The sequence below is a fragment of the Sminthopsis crassicaudata genome, chromosome 4 (assembly GCF_048593235.1).
Source record: "Sminthopsis crassicaudata isolate SCR6 chromosome 4, ASM4859323v1, whole genome shotgun sequence".
NCBI lineage: Eukaryota > Metazoa > Chordata > Mammalia > Dasyuromorphia > Dasyuridae > Sminthopsis > Sminthopsis crassicaudata.
The window spans coordinates 64,419,927-64,442,758 of NC_133620.1; the positions used below are offsets into that span (position 1 = coordinate 64,419,927).

The window sequence follows — 22,832 nt, forward strand, 5'->3', positions numbered from 1 at the left end:
AGAGAGAGAGAGAGAGAGACAGAGACAGAGAGAGAGAGAGAGAGAGAGAGAGAGAGAGAGAGAGAGAGAGAATGCTATTGAGATTCATGGAACTTCTATATAGAATTTCCCACATATTTCATACATAGATGTGTATGTGTATATGTGCACATCTATACATATGCCTACATGAATATATGTGTATATTTTCTTCCTTTTCCCTGATGTCCAGTTTAAAATGGACTCAGGATTATTTTTGAGTTCCTGGTAATCACTACAATGAGAAAGAAGAACTATAATAAGCACAGATATAAATGATAGATACAAAAGGTTCTTGACATATTAGTGATGTGATTAACAGGGATATAAATGGTCCCAAGCTGACTAGTGTGGACTTATATGCAACAGCTAGGAGATCAGGGGTATGTGTCTCTGTATGTGTTTGTGTGGGTATGAGAGAAAGAGAGAGAGAGAGAGAGAGAGAGAGAGAGAGAGAGAGAGAGAGAGAGAGAGAGAGAGAGAGAGAGAGTTCCCAAACACTATTGATTGTTTGATATTGATTGTGTAGGCTGAGCCTGCTGAAAGAGAAAGCCCGAGATGTTTACTGGGGGGAACCAAGAGAAGCATGTGGCCAGGCTCTTTCTCCCCAGTGTCTGGATGAGGTGGGGAGATTTTCAGGAGGGAGGAGGGGACAGAGAGTAGGTGGAGTGATGCACTGAACTTATTAGCTTTGACATCATTGTCTTTAAATGAAACAAACAAGAAGATAATTACAGGCAGAAAGAAAGGAAGAGGAAAAGAGACCAGGACAGAGCAGGTTCCCTGAAATGCATCCTTCTGTTCTCTTTTTGTCCTTTTCCCCCCATCTTCCCAGGAGCCCATAAGAAGGTGAAGTGAATCCCAGAGCTTTTAAGCCAATAAGGTGATTCCTAACATCAGACTGGCACCTGAAAGGAGAACTTTCACCAAGCTTTCAACAAACCAACAAGTTGGAAGGGGACAAAAAATAACAACTCATATCCCCAAGCACCAAACAGAAGGGGAAAGGCGACCTGGAAGCTGATTGGAGATCTGACTGAGAAAGGACAAGCTGGCATAGTGAAAGTTAAGTACTAGTCTGGATGTGGTGGTGTTGAGTTCTTTGTGTATGTTTTAGCAAGCAAGCATTATAGCTAGTGTGTGTGTGTGTGTGTGTGTGTGTGTATGTGTGTTAGTCCTTCTAGCAATTTTGCTTTATACTAGTGTGTGTGTGTGTGTGTGTGTGTGTGTGTGTGTGTGTGTGTGTGTGTGTATATAACTTTATAAAGAGAAGAGAAGAGAGAAGATGAGTTGAAGGGAGAGAAAAGTTTGTCAGAGGAGCCCAGGTAGGGAGGGATACGTGCGTCTGTGTGTCTGTGAACGTGTGTCTGAGAGAATTTGGCTCAGAAGAAAATGCCCATGCTTCCCTCATCTAGTAGCACTGAGAGGAGGTGCGGTCGAAAGAAGGAAACCTGAGCTTTTTTCCCCTGGGCAGGAAATTCAAAGGAACCAGAGAGAAATTAGCTTCATTCTGTAAGGACTAGAGGAGGGAAAGAGGAGGAAGATTAAGGAGGAAGAGTGAGGAAGATCACACACAGTGGGTGGGGGGTGGGGTGGGGGGGGCAGAAAGCCAAACTGGGAGGTGAAGGAAGCATCAGGCTGCAGGTTAGGATGAAGGAGAGCCTCAGTGGAAGTTTAATGTCCTGAAAAAGCAGCTGTCCCAATCCAAGTGACTCCAGTCCCTTCCTTGCTGTCTTTTCTCCTTGCCTCACTCCCCATCTCTATTCTGGTGTGACACCTCCTCCCCCTCTAGTAGCTTGCAGTTCTGTGGATGAGCCAGGGGAGGTATGCTGGGCTTCACGGTTCTGGGAATGACATTTGTGGTTCTGACTGGTGGGCTGTTCAGTGTGGCAGACTCGGACCTGGGCTGGGAGCATAAGCGGTCCTTGGTCCTCCGGGGACAGCGGGCACCAGAAGGAGAACCTTGCTGGCTGGGGACTAGGGCCCGAAGACCCCGAGCTGCTCCCCTGCATCATCTTTTTGGGGTCTACCCTAGCAGAAGAGTGGACTACTTGCATCCCTACCCCATCAGGGAACAGAGAAGCCCCCCTGTGGTAAATAATAAGCCTGGCACTGAGGCAAGAGTTTCAAAGCATTTTCTTCGAGATGAAGATAAAAGGCAAAAGAGGAGTCTGGCCACATTACTGAGTGGAAGTCGAGGCTGGGGGACTCTTGTCCCACAGACAGGGGACGGTCCCAGTGAGCAGGCTGATGACATTTACTTTGGGAGTCGAGGCTTTTCGGAGTCTCTGAGTGAGGCTGGGACCAGGGAAAGAGCTGCCATCAGTGACGGAACCTCCTCACACCCACCAGGACCAGAAGCCGCATCCCAAAGAGAGGGCAAAGTGAGGGTCAGGCATCCGAGACAGGCACAGGAGAAGAATGCAGAGAACTTGGGGGAAAATCCCAGCTGGGGAGGAGCAACCTTTAACTCCCAAGAAGGGATGCCTGTCCTGTACTTCTCTGGGAGGCGGGAACAGCTGCTGGTTCGCCCAGAGGTGATGGTTGAGATTCCCCGGGAAGCATTCACGGTTGAAGCCTGGATAAGACCAGAGGGAGGACAGAACAACCCAGCCATCATAGCAGGTAAGAGACCTTTTGCTTTCCCATGGTTCCAAGACCTCGGCTAGCCGGGGACTTGCTCTGCTCAGGTCTTGATTGATCAGGTTGGGATCGCATAAAGAAAGATGGTTTTGTTGTCAGGGGGCCTGGGTGCAAATCCTAACCAAAGCGTAACTAGGCAAGGTTTCACTCACACTTAGCTATTCGTGGGCCTCAGTTTCCTGATTTGTAAAATGAGGCAAAATGGACTAGATGCTTTCTAAGGTTGATTCCATCTCCAAATTCTGTGCAAATAGAGAAACAATTGGGGATAAGGGAAGGGGGATAAAATATAACAAAAGCTGAGAATGGAGAAGGTTGGAGGTAGGTGGGGAAGCTTTTATTCTTTCTGCTCAAGATGAGCCCATTGTCTAATGATCTCTATGGCAATGATATGGCTGTAATAGCTTTATTCCATTGGGTTTCCCCAACTTTTTAAAAAAGTCCCTTCCTATACCAGACTTTTCACTAAATTCTCTTGTCTTTTTTCTAGAGATAGAGAACATTCTTTGACTCTTGTTGGCTAGATTGATGAGAGATAGGGTGAGGATGTGGCAGTCTTCAGGTTCCAGGCAGTTTTCAAAGATAGAAAGACTACAGGAACTTCTCTGGAGAGTTGCATCCAGGGCATGGCAGAAATACTGAAGAGCAGGTTTTCTAACTATATCACAACAGTGTTTCCCTTGTCTTGATACCTTTCTTTGAGAACCCTTGGACCTTGGCAGAAGGAGCCCTTCTGCAGCTCCCAAGCACAAAGTAACTAGCAGAGAGAGAGCAGACCCTAGAGGAAAGGCATACACTTGGAATAAGTGATTGGGTTCAAGTATTGTCTCTACTACCAACTGTGTGACTTTAAGCAAATTTGTCTGATTCTTTGCTCCTTCTGTCAAATTGGATCCTATCAGTTGCAAAGTGGGGTTCTATATGTGGGGTGTGGGAAATGCATGCACAGTTCTGCATTTTACAAATCATACCTGCTAAATAGGTGAATGGAAGGAAGGGTAGCTACAGTACTTTCAATGAAAAACTGGCTTGACATTTTACTGCTTTCTATTTTATGATCCCACCCCCCCATCCCAAAATAGGACCATAATTCTCAGAATGATCCTGGCCACATAATAGACAATAAATACTTGATGAACTAAACCAGTGACTGTATTAGGGAGATGTCTGAACCAAGAAGAAGGATTAGGTATTAATCAATTCACAGACAAGAAACTGAGGCAAGAACTTTTAGCTGTGTGACCTCAGTCCTGGATTCAGTTTCCTCCAGTATAAGTTGAGAGGGTTGGACTAAATGATCAATTCATGAAATTCAGAGCCAGAAAGGATCTCAGTAGTGCAGACCCATTTTCAAGATGATGAAACTGAGACCCAGAGAAGTTAAATAACGTACCCAGTATAGCATTCAGATTCCTTGACCTTTAAATCCCACTAGTATCTTTTCCACTGTACCATTCAATCCTATAACATTCAATATTTCTCTAGTCCTAAGAAGCTTGAGTGTTTTCCCAAAATCTCCAAGTAAGTCAGAAGAAAGATTGGTAATAGAATCCCCCAAACAATGAATTGTCTGGCCAGGTAATTGCTTGAAGCTCCACAGCTTCTTCCATAGTTGGGAGGACCCGTAAGGTCAAATTCAGGTTTATAATCTGCTGGAAAGAGGACTTGACCAAGCCTGTCTCAACCATCTAGGTAATGCTAGGACACTCATTTCTGATGCTATTTCTCTTCTCCTTCTCCTCCTCCTTTGATTGTAATGGCAGCTTTGGGGACTGAGATTTTCAGAAGATGAACAATATAATTTTTAGCCTTTCCTCCCTCTCCCTTCCTTTTTGGATATTTGGGGAAGGGAGGCAGGGTGGGCTGGAGGCTGGAGAAGGTGGGGGAAAGGAGGGAAAATCCTTTTTCTTGTGCCAAGATGATGAAATAATACAATAAGATGATTCTCTGATCAGGGCTGGCTGTGTTACAGCTTTCCTCTGCTCACTACCTCCTCTTCTGCCAGGAAGACTGCTCTCTTGCATTTCAGCCCAAGAACTGCTCTTGCAGTAGCAGGAAAAGGGGACCTGGGACCAGTTCCCTGGCTGGGTAAAAGGAGAGTGGAATCCAAAAAAAATCACAAAGAGGAAACTCTCAGAGCCCACCACACTTAGAAAGTGTTCTGGGAATTTTAGAGCACTTCAGAAATGGGAGCTGCTCTTGATTTTTAATCCCTTGTTTGGAGAAAGGTAGTGCTTGCTACCTGCCCCCAGCTCTTGGGCATCCTTTGACATACTCTTTGAGAAGTGATGGCTGAGGACCTTTTCCATTTGGGTGCATGTGGGCTTGGGCATTGGTGAATTATTTTATACCCCAAGATCCTTCTTGAAAATCCTTACCTGAACTTTCTAAAACTACAGATTGTCTAAAATTGGCCATAAATTCCCTTTTCTCCCTTTTTTTTATAATCAGGCAGGCTGTAAGGTTTCTTGTCTCAGCAGATCAATCTTGAAAAGCCCTGCTACCTCTGTGGTAAACTGACTTTCCATTTTAGGTTTCTCCTTCCCAGAAGGATGGAAGGAAAGAGACCCTCATTAACAAAACTCATCTTTTTCCATCCTCCATCCAATTCCATTTAATGGGTTTATTCAAACAAAAAAGAGTTGATGTGTTGAGCAATGGCATACATAGATTGCATTGGACATCTGGGGGCTGATGCTAGGCACTCACCCTTGGTCATTTCTAACCAGTGTCCCAATGTGACATAAACAAAGTCATGCAGTGAATGGTGTTCCTATCTCTCCCACAAGGCAAAACAACTGACTTCTTTGGCCCTGGGTTTCTTTATCTGAAAGACAATCTTGAACTAGTCTGTCAAGGGACCCTTCCTCTCTCAGATTCCTGTTTACTCCAGCTTTTTCTGCTCAGAAGATTCTTTTTCAGCTCTGTCCCTTGTGGGGGAGAACCATGAAAACCTCATGGAGAACACAAGTTTATACTTGACTTCTTTATTATCTTCCCACAAAACCTGGGGACACTTCTCACCTTACCCTGCCCAGCTTTCTGCTAGAGAAATAAGCTAGCCTTAAAACAAGAGTAGTGAGCAGACTGTTACTCCAAAGGCTTTATTCCACAGCCCTCCACACTTCAACCCCACAGTTCCCTCACTACAACCTGTACTCCTTGGAACACATGGAATATTTTGTTTGGCCATGGGTCTCACTAGCCACCCCAGGAGAGGCTGGACCTTGGGGAATACTTCCTCTGTGGGACGCTAGGTGGCAATGTTGCTTCATGCACAAAGTAGTTGGCACTAATCCACAAATTCTGTCCCGGGAAATGTCAGTTTGGGTCTGCACCTGGTTTGGATGGCTGCCTTTGAATTCTCCGCCCTTTCTAGGGGTGGCAATAGCCCCATCTGGGGAGGTGGGAATGGGAAACTCCAGAAAGCTCACAGCACAGAGCCATGGTGACTGGTGACATCCTTGGGTTGTGTCAGGCTGGGAACGCTGCACACTTAGCTACTTGTAAAAAAAAAATGTATACACACATATATATATTATAATACAATATATATTATTAATTATTCTTAATATTTTATATGATATATTATACATACAATATAATCTATTCTTAATTATTACTAATATTTTATATGATACATTATACATACAATATAATATATATTCTTAATTATTATTAATATATGATATTATATTTGTGTGTAAATATACACATATAGGTATATATATATATATATATATGTATATATATATATATACATATATATATATATATATATTACACAAGCTTCCTTCTCCATCCTGAGAATTTCTGATGTCCTATGGGAGAGGTTCTATAGAACCAAAATCCAAGACCTAGAATACGAGAACTGGATGACATCCCAGAGGACAGAGGTTTTAACCCATGCCTCACTGGGAATCTCCTCTGTATTCCCTGACAATTAGTCCCATGGCTTCTGTTGATTGATGTCAGTCTACTTCATCTTAGAACAGAAATGTTAGACAATTTTTCATTGTGTATCAAACCAATAGGTCTTGTTTTCTGTAACTTGCACTCGTTCCTAATTCTATCTAGAGAAGGAAAAAAAGAACAAACCTAATTCTCTTTGGAAGAGTGGCAATCTTAAAAGCAATAGGAGAAAATTGTTTTGGAAAAGGGTAACCAAGCTCAGGACCCTGCTCTGCTGGAATGGTTGGGTTCTTCATTGAAAGTAGCTGGTCACTTAGGGGATACCTGCTCATTAACAACGAGCCTGAGGTCAGGATACTATTTTAGGTGGGCCACTGAGGAGAATTCATCTTAAAAAGTCCTGGCCTTAAACTAAAATTAGACCAATTCTCTGAAGATTTCAGTCCAAAGTTTGGATTTCTGATCTTTGAATAACACTATTTTCTTTCTGTCCTTTTTATTCTCCCATATTTTACTTTCTTTCTTCTCAATTACCCATTCGTGGCTCCTTACCTGTTCATTATAGATTTCAAATATTGGCTGAAGTGACATGAACTCTTCAAGTTCCAAAGAGTTTCATGGCAAGAATAAGGGCCATGGATTTTTATTTACTATTTCCCAATAACATTTTAATCTGATTTCAGCTGCATTGGCAGTGTGGCCTATGTGGTTTTATGGACCATGTATTTGAAGGTATCTGGTATAAACTATTTGAGGCTATCCTACAAAGTCCTGTAAGCTTTATGCTTGAATGCAGTAACTGGAATCTAACACATCCTTGTTTTTTCCCATTATATATTATCATAATAGTCATTTTTAATAAATATTTATTTTATGGCACACAGTAGTCCATCTGATTGGATAATCGAGATCTTATGATTAGCCCACCAAGGTGAGTCCTGGCTGAGTACCGAGAAGATGGTCCAACTTGACTATTTAGAGGAAGTAAAAGTTGCAACAAGATTCTTCACTTAATAAATATATGGCCAGATCATGTGATGAACTTCAGCCAGTTTGCCAATTGTTAAAAGGTGGAACAAGTTATTGAGTCATTAAGATGGGACAATGGGTTTGGCTCTGGATGGGATTTGTTCACAACTGTAAGTATGACAAGTGGTCCCTTTAACAGATCAGATTTCTATAGTGGTTTCCTCAAAACAACTCAGTGACTCCTTTTAAGCTTCCTTATCTCCATGGGACAGGTGAGGAACCCTGAGACCCAGGAATGACTTGATTGATAGCTCTCCCAGGTAGCATCAGAGGTATGACTCAAATAGAGATCTCTGAACTTCCAGTCCAGTGCCCACTTATCCATGTCAAATGTTTGGATAACAAATGGTATTTATACCTTGTGTTTTGTGACTCTCCATACATAACTCCTTAAGTTTTAAAAGGTGAAAAAAAAAACCCAAATACTTCTCATGACCAAGTTGATGAGGAAGGAGAATAGATGATGATTGCCATCTACAAAAATTTAAGATCAAAGCATGATGTAAAAGGCAAGGAACATCCCTTCTCCCTTCCCAATTTTCCCACAGTAGTGGAAATAAAACAATATGATTCATTGCAGGGTTGGCTTGCTTGAGGAAGTGTGTGTGTGAGAGTTTGGGTTAAAGGAGATTTCTTGGAATTAGGACTTCCTCAGTGGAGATCAGAGATCAGAGACCCAATTTGATCCTTGGGTCAAAGATCTGGACCAGGAATAATCAGAGAGGCCAGCGGCTTTCTCCTTCCTGCCCTATGCTTTTCAGTGTTCTGGGTTTTGTTTTGTTTTGTTTTGTACCTCAGTTTTTTGCTAACCATAAACTCTATTCAGGAGAAAGACGAGCACAGTCTCTTAAGGAGAGCAAGTAAATTGTATTTCTTGGGGGAAATGATGGCAAACCTAGGAGGGGTTACAAATTGGGGCTGTCACTTTGGGGTCTGGATATGGAAAATCTAGATGATTACAGTTTATGTTTCTAGTACTTGATGTGTTGATTGAACAGGCAAAAAATGTGTGTTTGTGAAGCATTACTGGTCATGATGATTGTTTTTCTCTCCACAAACATCCCTAACCCTGATATCTTTATGACTCTTTATGTGGTACCTTACAAGGCTCTGTTCTCTTCCCAAACCTTCTCTTCAGTACAATGAAGAGCGTTTTTAAAAAGCTTTTACCTAATATTAAATGCTCCATATTACTTTTCACCTGGATGAGTACCAAGTGACATCCATACCGAGAACACTTAGCTCCTCAGAAGTAGTACAGAGTCAGATTTTGATGTAGCAGCACCTTTGAGAGGAAAAAGAGAAGGGAAAAAAAGGGAGGAGGGAAAAATAAAACCAGGATTGTTTTCATAATTGTTCCATAAGCTCTCTCCTGGATTCTACCTCTGTGCTCCAAGTAAGGTATGGAGTGTCTCCTTGCAGCTGCCTCTGCTCCTAGTTGTTTAGTATTTAGATTTCTGGCACACAGGTGTTAGCTTTGGACTTGGGACTCAGCCAGGTTTTTGAGGGGTGGGCTTTGAGCTCAGAAACAGCAGCAGCAGGAATTAGAGGCATCTGTTACCCTGCCTGACTGGACATTTACTGTTATATTACTTTTCCTAGTACAATATCTATTATTTTCAGGGAGGAATTTATAAGTTGTATGCACATATGATAGATTTAAACTTTTTAGGATCTGGTTACATTTTCATGGCTCTTAATATTTAAGGAAGAGAAAGAGAAAGAGGATAGAACCAACTAGACCTCTATAGAGTTCAATACTTGGGCATGGTCTTTTGAGTTCAATTGCTGAAAGGTGTCAGGGAACTGTGGAAGGTGAGACTCATCCTCAGTTTCCCAATAAATCTAATTCTGTTGGCTGTTCTCCAGAGCTCTCACCTCTGGTTTTCTGCTTTCCACACCTCCTCTCTTTTCCTTTATGTTTTTTTTACTATTCCTTTGGGGGCAGTTCTGCTTGATTGATTCAAAATGTGCTTGTCTCACAGCTAGCTTCTGTTCCTTTCTATCCTCTTGCCTTTATTGACAAGACCAGAGGAAAAGAAGAGGGAAACAATATTTCAGTTTTTGTTCAGAATCTGGATTTTTTAAAAAAAATTCCTTGACTCCTGGCATGTAATTGGTAAGAGGATTGTCGTCTGTGCTCTGGGGTATGGGAAAAAAAAGTTATCTTGAAGGTTATAACAACAACAACAATTGTGTAAAACACTTTAGAGATATTATCTTTTTTGGTCCTTATATCAAACCCAGAAGGTAGATGCTATTATTACCCTCAATTTACTTATGAGGAAACTGAGATAGAACAAGGAAAAGTGACTTGCTCAGGATCATTTAGGGAGTGAGTAAAGTATTACCAACCTGTTTATTCATCATTCACCTCACAACTCTGACATCTGTGACCAGACAACTGACCACAAAGCCTTTTCAATCAATGTCTGCTGTCAGGTTTAAAAACATTCTACTTTTTTTTTTAATAGAAAATAAAACTTGTGTGACTCCATTCCATTCCATTCCACAATAACTGACAAGGAAAGCAAGCTCATTTTTTTTTTTTTCCTGTAGGAGTCAGAAGTAGGTGAACAAAAGCAATGGTTCAGTTCAAATACAATGGTGGGAGAGATACTTTAACTTTAAATATCAGAATATTCTGAGATTTAGGAATTGTTCTGGCTGTTATTTAAAGAATCTTGGAAAGGTAATTAGGGTCCCAATTAAAGTGTGCTAGCTTTGTGGCCCTGAGCAAGTAACAACCCTATTTGTCTCAGTTTCTTCATCTATAGAAATGACCTGGAGAAGGAAATGACAAACCAGCATAGTATCTTTGCTAAGAAAATCCCAAATGGGAACATTAAGAGTCAGGAATAACAGCAATGACTGAATAATAATAATAATAATAATAATAATAATAATAATAATAATAATAATTAGGGTGTATCTGCAATGAACTACTGACTCAAAACAAAAATTGCTTTACCCAGGAACAAGGTGCTAAAGAGTAAAAAAGAAGAAAAAAGTCAAATCTATTAGTCAGTCATTGGATTTTCATTGTACAAATGCTGGATTTTGACTTAAGAAAACCTGGATTAAGATGCTGCCTTTGACAGGAACTGTGTGACTGTGGGCAAGTCACTTAACCCTTTGAAATTCAGGCTCCTTGATTGTGAAGTACAGGATAATGATATCTTTATTATTATGGAAATTATGAGAATGAAATTAGATAATGTTACAATATAAGTCAGTTATTCATTTACTATTATTTTTTAAATGTCAGTTGTTCTATTTCCTTTATTTTCAAAGAGGGCTAATGATATGGTGTTATTGATAAGTTATTATGAAAGCTGTGAAACACTAATGTTAGAGAGAAGTCAACTTTTTTACTCATAAATATTCTACTATTTAATGAAAAAGTAAGACAAACAGAAATGAAAACTTAAGAAACCTAAAATCATATTCCTAATTTCAATCAACAATCAACAAATATTTATTGAGTACCTACTCCATATGAAACCCTGTGCCTGGTCCTAGGGATGCATCTACAAAGATTGAAACACTCCTATTCTTTAAGAGAATTCTAAATGGAAAATTCTATATTCTACATTCCAAAAGGAAAATTGTGTTTTACTACTTAAAAGCTTGCTAAAGACTACAGTTTTAGAAAGTATGGAGGGACAAGATTTTTTTAGTCCCTGGAGAAAAAATTGATGAAAGAAAGGAAAACTACAGTATTTTGGGGAAGTATGAGAGTAGGGTAGAAGGAGGGGTTGTATGAAGTACTGGGGTAACTAGGTGACATAGTGGATAGAGTAGTAGACTTGGAATCAGGAAAGATTCATCTTCATGAGTTCAAATACTATTGTAGATACTTGCATTAGGACCCTGGGAAAATTTTGTAATCCTTTTTTATCATGAGCTGGAGAAGGGAATGTCAAAACAATTAATTAGTAGCTTTGCTAAGAAATCTCCAAAATGGGGTCACAAAGAGTTGGACATGACTTACAGAAATCAAAAACAACAATGTGAAATATTTACCTTGTTGCTCTTCACCTTCCTGTGATCCAGATTCAGCACATACATCAGTTGGAAAATGGGGAAGTCAGCCCTTAGACCATGATGCCTTTAAAAAACCTAGCCTCACTTTTTCATGAAAGACCTTGCAAATCCCTTTTAGCATTAAATCTGCGGTTGAATTGTTATGCTGTTACTTAAATTGGACAGAATAGAAATTCAGATTAGCATTTAATCTCCTCCAAAATCTATTTCCAGCCTATTTCCTCAGGTTTATTTCATGTCAAGCACCAAATGGTAAGGTCAAACTAGACTTTTTGTTGTTCACTCTTGCCCGTCTTCTTCCATGTCCTCCTCATAAAGGTCATTGCTCATACCTGGAATGCTCCTTCTGATTATCTTCCATTAAACTCTTTCTCTTTCTCAAAAATCAGTTCAGATACCCCTTCTTCCCTGGAATATTTCCTGCTATCCTGCACCTCCAACTTCAAAGGATTTTGTTCTCCTCCAACTTTCCTAGAACACTTTACTTGATTTTCTCCTTTGCCTCCATTACCTGCTATTCTATAACATGATTATGGCTGTACATGTCCCTTCCAATTGCATAAAAAGTCCTTGAGTTGGGGAATTGTGTGCTGCTTTTCATCTCTATCTCCAGTCCTGACCACAATGTCTGGGAAGTGGTTAATGCTTAATAAATTGAATTGAATTACCCAGAACTTCTCTGAATGCTATTTTTAGGATAAAAATGCAAATCACAACAAATGCTTTCCAGGGAAGCTACCACTGCTTTCTAGGAAACAGGATCCTAGTCATATCCTGCAGCACAATTACTGTAAAAACAGCATTTAGCCTGTCTTAACAGACAACAGGATCTCTTAAATGTTTGTTAAATCAATGAATTAAATGCGTGGGAATTGAATCTGCGCTCTCATTGGTACAGTCAGTCAATAAATATTTAATAAACTCCTATGTACTAGGCACTGTGCTTAGTGATGGAGATACAAAGAAAGACAAAAGATAACCTCTTATGAAGATGCTCTTAAGGAGTTTGTATTCTAGGGGAGAGATACACATAAACAACTATGTACAAATAAGTGATATATAGCATAAACTGCAGATAATGAACAGAAGAAAAGTACTGGATTTAAGGGGGATAAAAAAGTCCATAAAGAGTAGAAATTGTATTTCTCAAATAAAGAACCAAAGCTCTTACCAAACTTATTCCTATCTTGTCTGCAACTTATATCCTGAGAGAATTGCTTAGTGCATTGAGTATGGTTAAGTGTCACAGAGAATAGTGTGCCTGGAGTTAGGAAGAATCGTCTTCCTGAGTTCAAGTCTGGTCTCAGACACTTATTATCTTTGTGGTGTTGGGCAAGTCACTTATCCCTGTTTGCCTCAGTTTCCTCATCTCTAAAATGAGCTGGAGAAGGCAATGGCAAACCAAGAAAAACCAAATGGGGTCATGAAATGTCAGATAGGACTGTGCAATAACAACTAGTGCAAGGAAATGACTCATCTGGAGTCACTTAATTCTGAAGAGCAGACTTGAACCCAGGCCTTTCTGGTCTCCTACAAGTGCTTTAACAATGACCTAGAAAATAAAGGGAAAAATCAACAAGAAAATCAATGATTTGGTTAAACTAGTAGACCCTCCCTTCTCAACCTCTAGAACATATTCACAAGTCAATCTGGGTGTTGTTTTTTCCCCAAACCCTTTCATATCCACATCTCTAATTCTTTGTAATGACAGGTTGACATTAGAATGATGACCTGGGAGCATCTGAGTCTTCAAAAGTTCAATTATATCCAGGCTAAAGGGCTTGGACTAAAACATTTTAGAAAGGCTTTCTACAAGAAGACTCAAAACAAAAAAAAAAAAGATTTTGAGCTTAACCAGAAAGTTAAATGAATCAAAACGTTTGCTGGATTGAATTGAATCAAAAATGTTCTAGTGGCTGAGCACTCTGGTTAAAATCAAGCTTTCCCTGTACTATTTTGTATTCTTCTCCAGTTGCTTGACATCTCTACCTCATTTTCTTGCTAAGAAAGGGAGGATTGAAGAGCCCTCCAAGGTCATCTAATATGATATTCTACTTCACAGATGAAAAAACGGAGATCCAGGGAGGTGGTCCAAAGTCAAGCTGGAAGTACCTTAAGAGCCAGAATTTGAACTCTGATCTTATGATCTTCAAATCCAACACATTTTCTACTGCATTATAAATGTCTTTCTTTTTCATTATCTGTGGTATTTATAACAAAGGTATTCAAAACTGCCTTAGGAAAGTCAGCTTTTTGAGTTCCCTCTGAAAAGTGGATTGTAGATATTGACAGGATCATAGAATTTTGGATTTGGAAGAGAGCCGAGTAGCCATACAATTCAGCCTATGCCTGAAGATTGTCAGTGATAGAGGAGGTGTTACTGCTCCAAGGTGGCCCATTTCACTTTTGGAAAGCACAAATTATTTGAAAGGTTTTTTTTTTTTCTTTTCTTTTCTATTTCTTTTCTATTAGATCCAAATTTGCTTCTTTGTATTGCCCTCTGGGGTTGAGCAGATCAATTCTAATCTTCCTTCCAAATGGCAGCCTTTCCAATATTTGCCCACATAAAATATTCCCTACTCTGATTGTTCTCCCTTGCATGTCCTCCCAGAAATATGGACCTCCAACCTGAATATAATACTCTAAATATGATCTGAGTTGGTCAAGTATAGGAAGAGTTGCCACTTTCTTTTTGTTAGAAGTTAGGTATCACTTAGAACAGCCTAAAATTTATTGCCACAGTTTCCTTGACTGCATCCCTTTGTCTCTATCATTTCCAGAAGTACAATGTGAGAGACTTTATCAGATGCTTTGTTAAAATTAAGGCAAATACTATTTGCAGAATTAGCTTGGCCTATCAGTTTAGTAACATTGTCAAAAAAAAAAAAAAAAAAAAGGATTAAAATCAATGAGTTTTTTTTTCCTATGCTTGATGACGGTAGATTGGCTCTTGAAATCATCTCTCCTGTTTATATTTGTTCCTTAAAAATTCACTATCTTCACGTTCTATCTAGAATTTCCCCACCAATAGAAGTCAACCACAATAGTCTAGGGTACATGGATTCTATTCTTTGAAGGGCGTTTGTCCATCTTATGTTGGACTCAAGCATACATTTTCTTTGAATTTCCTCTCAAATGTTTTGACTGGCTTTGAGATCACAAATTAGGCAATATTAGTTTCTCATTCATTCACTTGTCCATTGATTCATTCATTCAACAAAGTTTATCATTGAGTGCCTGCTATGTTCAAGATACCATGCTAGATGCTGTTTGCACAGTGGTATTGAGGTGCTTGGCTAATTAGAAAGTGTTTCCTCAAAAGAAGCGCTTCCTTTCCTGGAAAACTCTTAATCACTTTCAGAATCCTGAAGGCAAAATGAAAAGAGTTTATTTATTATTAAGTAAGTGAAAAGGATAGAAACATAATTAATAATATGAGTGAGAAATCAGACAATTCAATATTAATATTATGAAATCAAATTCCATATTTGGAAAAAAATTGAAGCAAATAAAACCCACTTTAATTCATAGAGCACATAAATTACAACGTAGTTATATTCATTGCAAAAAGGTCTTCACTCTATAAGAGGATTATTTGCAGTTCACCTTTAAATAATAGATTCCTGTCTTGCACAATATAAGTAGAATAGAAAAGCTTATTTTTAAAATGTATATTATACACAGAACTTTTCAGGAATGACCAACTGGGCAATTTGAATTACATCTGTATCTAATTGAAATGCAAAAGCAAAGCATCTAAGATGTACATTAAACTCATTTCTTTCTTTTTTTAAAATTTTTTTATTGTAACTTTTTATTTACAAGATATATGCATGGGTAATTTTTCAGCATTGACAATTGTAAAACCTTTTGTTCCAATTTTTCCCCTCCTACTCTCCATCCCCTCCACCGGGCGGCAGTTAGACCAATGCATGCTAAATATGTTAAAGTATATGCATTAAACTCATTTCTATGGCCTAGACTTTGCCTCTTGGGAGGAGGTTGATATTAGAAATAGGCCTTAATGCTGCTGAGAGTTACATGTAAGGACACCAAAAGGGGTCAAATGGATTAAGTTTCCCAAGGAAATCCCTCTATAGGAATGGTGTCCTTAAGGGAGGAGAAGAGACTTGAGATCCTGCTCTGGGCGCCAACATTTGTCACTGTGCCCCAGCATGTGCTGTGCAGTAGGATATCACATTTAAGAGTCTAAGATTGAAAAAATATTACAGCCTCTGTCTGGGGAGACAGTAAGTGATTTCACGTCCTACCTTCTCTCTGCTTCTGCACTGTCCACCTTTGATTCTGAGAGATTTGTTGTTCTTTTTGGGGCATTAACAGGATTCTCAGCATATCATTTTCCTATTTTTGTTAAAGAAAGGAAGGAAAATAAGGAAGGACAACCCTTCAACAACCTCTCTCCCTCAATTCCTCAACTATTAGATGGTCATTATGCTAACCATGGTGAGTGGGCAATGATCCTCTGGTTATGAAATTCTATAGTCACAGGAGAAATAATCAGCAGTAGGGAAATTTTATACCACCTGTGGGGATTTTTAAAAAAGTGTTTGAAATTATATCTTAGAAGAAAATTTATATTTTGAAAACTACCCAGGATTTTTTTTTTCCTGTAGAGAAGCATTTAACATAAAATACATTTTAGCTGTTTATGAACTTCAGCCTTTCTCCCCACTTAACTATCCACCCATCCATGTCGGAGAGGAAAAACAAAAAGAATCAAAACACCACTAAATCTTCAGATTGTTCACATGTACAGGCAGAAAGAAGTAATTGGTAGGATTATGGACTGATAACAGGATTTTAAGTAAAATCTTTTAATTCCTAGAAATCCTTCATAGGAAAAAGCTACTGATTGATTGTGGATAGGACCTGAATCTTCTAGGCAACCTGCTAAGAATCTACATGTTTTACTTAATGGTTTGGATGTATAGAGAGCTAAGCCATGATTAGGCAAAGTTTCTCAGTGGAAACTGCTGTGAACAGCTTCTTTTACCACCCAAGGAGATTCAGACTAGGAAAAGGACACACTCTCACAGCTTATAACTAATGGGGTGCCAGAGGGAGGTTACCTTGCCCATATGGGACTGAGAGTTCACAAACAATAGCTAAGGAAACAATTTCCTGGGGTTTCCATTGTTCCCTGCTATTTGATTGATCAGGAAAAAAACAAAACAAAACCAAAAGCAATTTGGTTTTTATTTTTGCATCTTTTAGTTTCCACAATGGGGTTGAAGCATAGTAGACACTCAATAAATACTTCTTGAGTGATGTCTTTCACAATACCTAGACCTAGCAGGTATTACCTGTGTCATTTAATTTTTCTGGCCCTCAGCTCTCTCACTTGTAAAATGACATAGTTGGATTATATGACACCTAACATCCCTCCTCTGAATCTATGATCTTATGAGGCTCCTTCAAAAGTCCAAGAGGGAATTAACAAAGGTTTGTATTAAGATGGTCTCAGAGAATATATATGAAGGTACAGATGAACTGGATGTTATGAAAATGTGGCTTGGATTTAAATCTCGGGTCCTAAAAATAGTGGTCATCAATAGTAATATGGATGTTCAGAAAAGGGGCAAGTTGTTTTTTTAGGAGAGAAAGGTTATCAATGAGGTAAATGTCTTAAAGCCATACAATATTACCAGAAGAGTATTTTTGTTGAAAAGATGGATCTTGGCTTTAGGGAAAAACTTGGGGTAATTAAAAGTACTGTATGACCGCCAAAAGACAAAGTCTCAACTTTTCTTCCTAATCAGTTTTAGACCTAGATCATTGTATATGCACAATTTCTAAAATATATGAGCTGATGGATAAGATATATACATATACATACATAGAATCATCCCAATATCATCTGCAAAGAGGAGCTTTCAAGGAACTCACCATTTATAAATAATCTCTTCATAATCCATACCTTTAAGGCTAAATACAACTCTCTTATTATAGAGATCAGAAAACTGAAACTGAGAGAGGTCAATTGATTTGACTAAGGACACAACATTAGTGTCTGAGAGAACATTTGAATTTGACTCTTTTCCTGGTTCCAAATTTAACACTTTATCCATTGGGCTGCTGTTTACATTTTGGATTCTGCATTGAAAATATTCCATGATGGTGGCAAGTTCTCCCTGTTTTTATGCTTCTCTTTATATTAATAATTAGTAGGTGATCAAAAATAAATCAAAGAATTAAGAATGATTTTCACATATATAATGAACACACCCTATTGGAAGTCTTTAAGGTAGCATTTTGCTTTGCTGAATCAAATGTTATGAAGGATGAAAGTATGATGGCAGCATTAAGGAAGACATTGTTTCTGGTAATTTTAGGAATGGAGAGATAATAGCTCCATTGTATTCTGCTTCTACACATCTGGAATATTGTATTTAGTTTTGGATATGACATTTTAGGAAGGACATTGAAAAGCCCAGTGGAGATGAATCTAGAAGGTATAACGTACTTGAATACAGGGCATGTGAGAATAACTAGAAGGAATTTGGAATGTTCAGATTGGAGAAGACTCAGGATCATGGATAGCTGTCTTCAAGTATTTGGAACACAGCTATTTGGAATGTGGTTTCAAGTTGTTTTGTTTGACTACCTGAGTGTGTTATCAGGAACAATGAATAAAAGTTGCCTTCCAAAAAGCAAATGTTCTATCCCTCCCCTTCTATTTACATTAATACATATTTATGGAATAAAACAATAATAGATAATACAATAAAAATATCATTGTACATAAAACTTCAGATCTAGTAAGCATAACTTGCTATTGCTTTCAAAGATACAACAAAATTATCATGTAAATTCTTTTTTTCCCTTTTATTCTACCCTCATCACCCCTTCTTAAAGATGGCTAGCATTAAATATAAATAGTTGTGTGTGTATATTTGCATGAAATTATTCTACCCATACTTATATTTATCAGTTCTTTCTCTGATGCAGATATAATTTTTTCTTCATATGTTCTTTGTAATTAATTTGGGTATTTGTAATAGTCTAAATAGCATATTCACTTTAAGTTGATCTTAAAAAAATTGCTGTTATTATATATGTTGTTCTCTTGTTTTTTCTTATTTTGCTTTTCATTATTTCATGAAATTGTTTTCATGTTTTTCTAAGATTATTGAGCTCATCATTTCTTATAGCACAGTAATATTTCATCATTATCATGTGCCACAACTTGTTCAGCCATTCCCCAATTGATGTGCAACCCTGCAATTTCTAGTCTAGCTATAAACACTTTTAGAACTTATAGGTTCTTTTCCTTTTCTCCTAATCATCTTTGGAGATAGGCCAAGTAATGGTATTACTTCATCAAGAGTTTAATAACTCTTTTCACAATTCATAATTCTTCAAAATACTTGGATCAGTTCACAATTCCACCAACAATGAATTAGTGTCTTGATTTTTCTACATTCCTTCCAACATTTGACACTATTTTAGCCAATCTGGTAGTTGTAAATTATCTCAAGGTTTTCACTGGCATTTCTCTAATCAATAATGATTTAGAGCATTTTTTATACAACTATGAATTGTTTTGACTTCTTTATTGGAAAACTGCCTAAATTTAATCTTGATAGGAAAAAAAAACTGTCTAGTAATTATTTACAAGCAGAAAGGGTTGGTTTGGGAGGAGGTGATTCCCTTTTATTGAAAGGCTAAATGACCATATGACAAGAAGAGCTACTTCTTGTTGTGTGTGTGTGTTTGTGTTATATCTTGGTCTTACTGGTCACTGAAATCCCTTCAAATTCTGAAATGCCATAATTTTGTGATTCGATTTGCAATTCATTTGTTGATTTTGAGTTGACATCAGGATATCTAGTTAGTAACATTTAGAAGGCAGATGGAAATTCAGGACCAGATCACTGAGGAGTGGTTCAGGGGTGGGGTGAAGATAAGGATTTCAGATTCCACATCTGTACAATTGAAAGATTTGGGAATGGGTGGATGAAAGCATTGAAGGGGAGGGGAGAGAGAGAAGAAGGCCAAGGACAGAGCCTTGGGGGACATCCATGTTGAAGGGGTGGAGGAAAGCTGAAGAGCCAGCAAAAGAAGTTTTGATTCCCACAGCAGCCTTGGCAGTTGTTTTAGCATGGAAAAAATACTCTCTGCCTTTGCCTAAATATGTAATGGTTATTAGAAAACCTGTGCCTCTGAAAAGGCCTGGATGCCTTAGTCCTGCTCTGATCTGTTACCTGAAGTTGTCCAGAAACAAACCAGTATTGGGAGAAATGTTGAAAGGACAGGTGGACAGGATGATTTTTAGGAGGGATGTGGGTGTGAAGAAGAAGAGCAAGGTAAATCAGGATACTTAGGATCCTTCCCCTGCCCAGCATCTTAATAGAAGTGAATTTGTTTCAAATGAATATTATGGGCATCCTTGATCAAGGCAACTAGAGCCTCTATATCTGGAAAGAAGAGTAAATAGATATGTTGCAGAAGAGTGGATTATAAAGAAAGTGTGTATAGGAAAAAGGACTTCATTATGATGCCCTTTGCTTTTCTACAGTTGGCCACAGACGATGGATAATATTTATAGTGTCCAGAGACTCCTCAAATGTGAGGGAGGGTACTAAGGAAACTAGAGAAACAAGTATATCCTTCCCACTTCTGGTCTAAGAAACATGAGAGTGACAAAGATTGTGGAGGGAAGACTTAGGTTTTCTGTGTCCTAAGCCTTTACTTGCCTTATGACCTTGGCCAACTTACTCTCTGAATTTCAGTTTCCTTCTTTATAAAACAAAGATAATTATACCTGCTGATCTCTCCTGGAGTTATTATAAGACTTGAACAAGATCATGGATTATCATGATAGAATCAGAGAGATAGTATTAGATGGGATTTTAAAATCCATCTAGGTGAGCCCCCTTATTTTATTAATGAGAAGGGAAGTTAAGTGATTTGTGCAGAAAGTGTGCATCAAGGGCAGAATTCAACCCAGGTCCTCTGACTCAGGAGCCAAAGCTCTGTCCATGGTAACACAATGCCTCGTGAAAGAATGTAAACATAGACTATTCTTATTTTTTTTCCTGATAGCTATTAATATTAGCCAACCTATTATCAAATCCCATCAATTTTATCTTTGTAACATCTTTCCTGTACATTATTCTGGGGCAGGCTTTCATCACCTCACCCCTGATTGTAATTGTGTGTTGGTGGGTCTGTCTGCCTCAAATCTTTCCCCATTTCAGTCATCCTTACTTCTCTCCTCATACTCTGTGATTTGGGAAACATTGTTTGTTCCATGCTGTTACAGGCATAAGACATTTCATTTCCTTACTCCAGGTGTTTTCTCTGTCTCCTGTGCCTGTAATACTTTCCCTCTTTCTCCCTACCTGCTGACTTTCTTGGCTTTCTTCAAGGGGTAAGAGCCTGATTTATTGTTACATATGCTAAGTACTTTTTCTTATTAGAGAGACCACATACGCTCATCAATTGTTTGAGAAAATACACACTGTTAAGAATACCACACAAATGTTTATCTTATTGAAAGACACCTCATTAAAATTATTGAAAAATTTGTAGAACTATAACATACTCAAAACAGCCCAATCGCAAAATGGAGGCTTAAACAAAATGGAATTAATTTTGCTAAGTTGGAAAACTTATTTCTGCTCTTTTCTGAAGGCACTAAAACTTATTCTCACTACACAAGTTTCAGAAAAAAAATCTCAATTTTTATGAGCAGCCTTTTCTTGTTTTCCTTAAATCTAAAACTTTCTGTTGATTATGTTCTATTTGTCCTGCATATGTTTTATTTTGTACATAATTGTGTGTATGTTGCTTTTCCCAATAGATTGTGTAAGCTACTTGAGGACAGGGGCTCTCTTTTGCTTTTCTCTGTATCCCTAGCATTTAGCATAGTGTCTGACACATAGTAGGAATTTAATAAAAGCTTGTTAATTGATTAATAACATAAGGATTGGAAATAGTTTTGATTTAGGAATTGAAGAATGTAAATGTTGCATATAGTTTTGCTTTTTGAAAGTTTCATCAACTAACCAGCATGTATTTAGTGCATTTAATACCTGTGCCAAATACCCAGTGCTGAAGGTACCAAAAACATGAATAACTATCCCCCTCCCAAAACCCAAACAAAGCCAAATATAATCCATTTCTTCAAGGAATTTACAATCTAATGAAAAACAATATGCCCATAATAATAAATACATGCAGGTGGAGGGAGAGGAAACTTTAGTTGGCCCCAGAAGTAACAAAAAATAGCAAGGATTTATTAAGTGGGAGTGACATGGGTAACATGCTTCCTGACTGATGTGAGGCAAGAATCATGATGAATTTAAGTTGTCCTATATCCCTGTGCCTATTTTTCTCTTTGTCTTTTTTCTTTCACCAGAGTCCCTCTTTTTTCTTTCACCAGAGTCCCCATTCCTCTCCCAGTTTCCGTTCTTTAACAGGCTTAGAGCTGGTAGACTACTCCTTTCATGTCTGTAGACTCAAGGGAGAGACAAAGAACTTCCATCCTTCAACCCTTCCTGCTTTCATCCATGACTATGATAAATACATGATGAAAATTTTTAAAAAATGAGTAGAATGAGAGGTTGAAAAATCTGTCTGAAAGATGTTATTGAACAGTCTCTAGAGGATTCCATTCTCTGTGCTCTGATACTGAAAAGTATTGGCCCACAGATAAAAAGCTTAGCATCTAATCCAATCCTGGATAGCCAGGGAATGCTGAAAAACACTTTGAACTGGTTTTTGAACTTTCTCCCATTCTCCTCTCCAACACACTAGTACTCTGCTTTCTGATGGACAGAGGCTTTCCAGATACCAAGTTAGCTTGACTAGATCTTGTTAGTATGTAGTTATTTGCATGATTTCTCCCTCCTTGGACTATGAGCTTTTTTGAAAATAGGAATCATCTATTCCTTTTTTTTTTTTTTTTTGTATCTCCTGCACTCAGTACAGTGACTAGTACATAGTAGGTGCTTAATAAATGCTTATTAAGTTCTTGACTGTATGAGGTGTTGGATGAACATTTTGAAGAAGGTGAGAGAAACATTAGATAAAAGAATTATGATTACCTGTAGCTGTCAGAGTGAGGAAGATCTGGGTTAAAAATCTGCCCTCAGATACTTGATGGCTCTATGATTCTGGACAAATCTCTATCTTTATCTGTCTCAATTTCCTCATAG

At 38.3% G+C, this 22,832-nt stretch overlaps 1 protein-coding gene across 2 annotated transcripts in view; it reads left to right on the plus strand.

Moving 5' to 3' along the window:
• The window catches only part of PAPPA2 (pappalysin 2), a 559,101-nt gene that overhangs the window by 156,311 nt on the left and 379,958 nt on the right, over positions 1–22,832 (plus strand). The window contains exon 1 of one of the 2 annotated variants that reach the window (XM_074308441.1): positions 1,720–2,643. The exons of the other annotated variant lie outside the window; for it this stretch is intronic. Within the exon in view, the coding sequence (XP_074164542.1) occupies positions 1,845–2,643 (799 nt within the window). The 5' untranslated portion in view covers positions 1,720–1,844. Of the gene's footprint in view, positions 1–1,719; positions 2,644–22,832 lie in introns of those variants that run through there. 2 annotated transcript variants of the gene reach the window in all.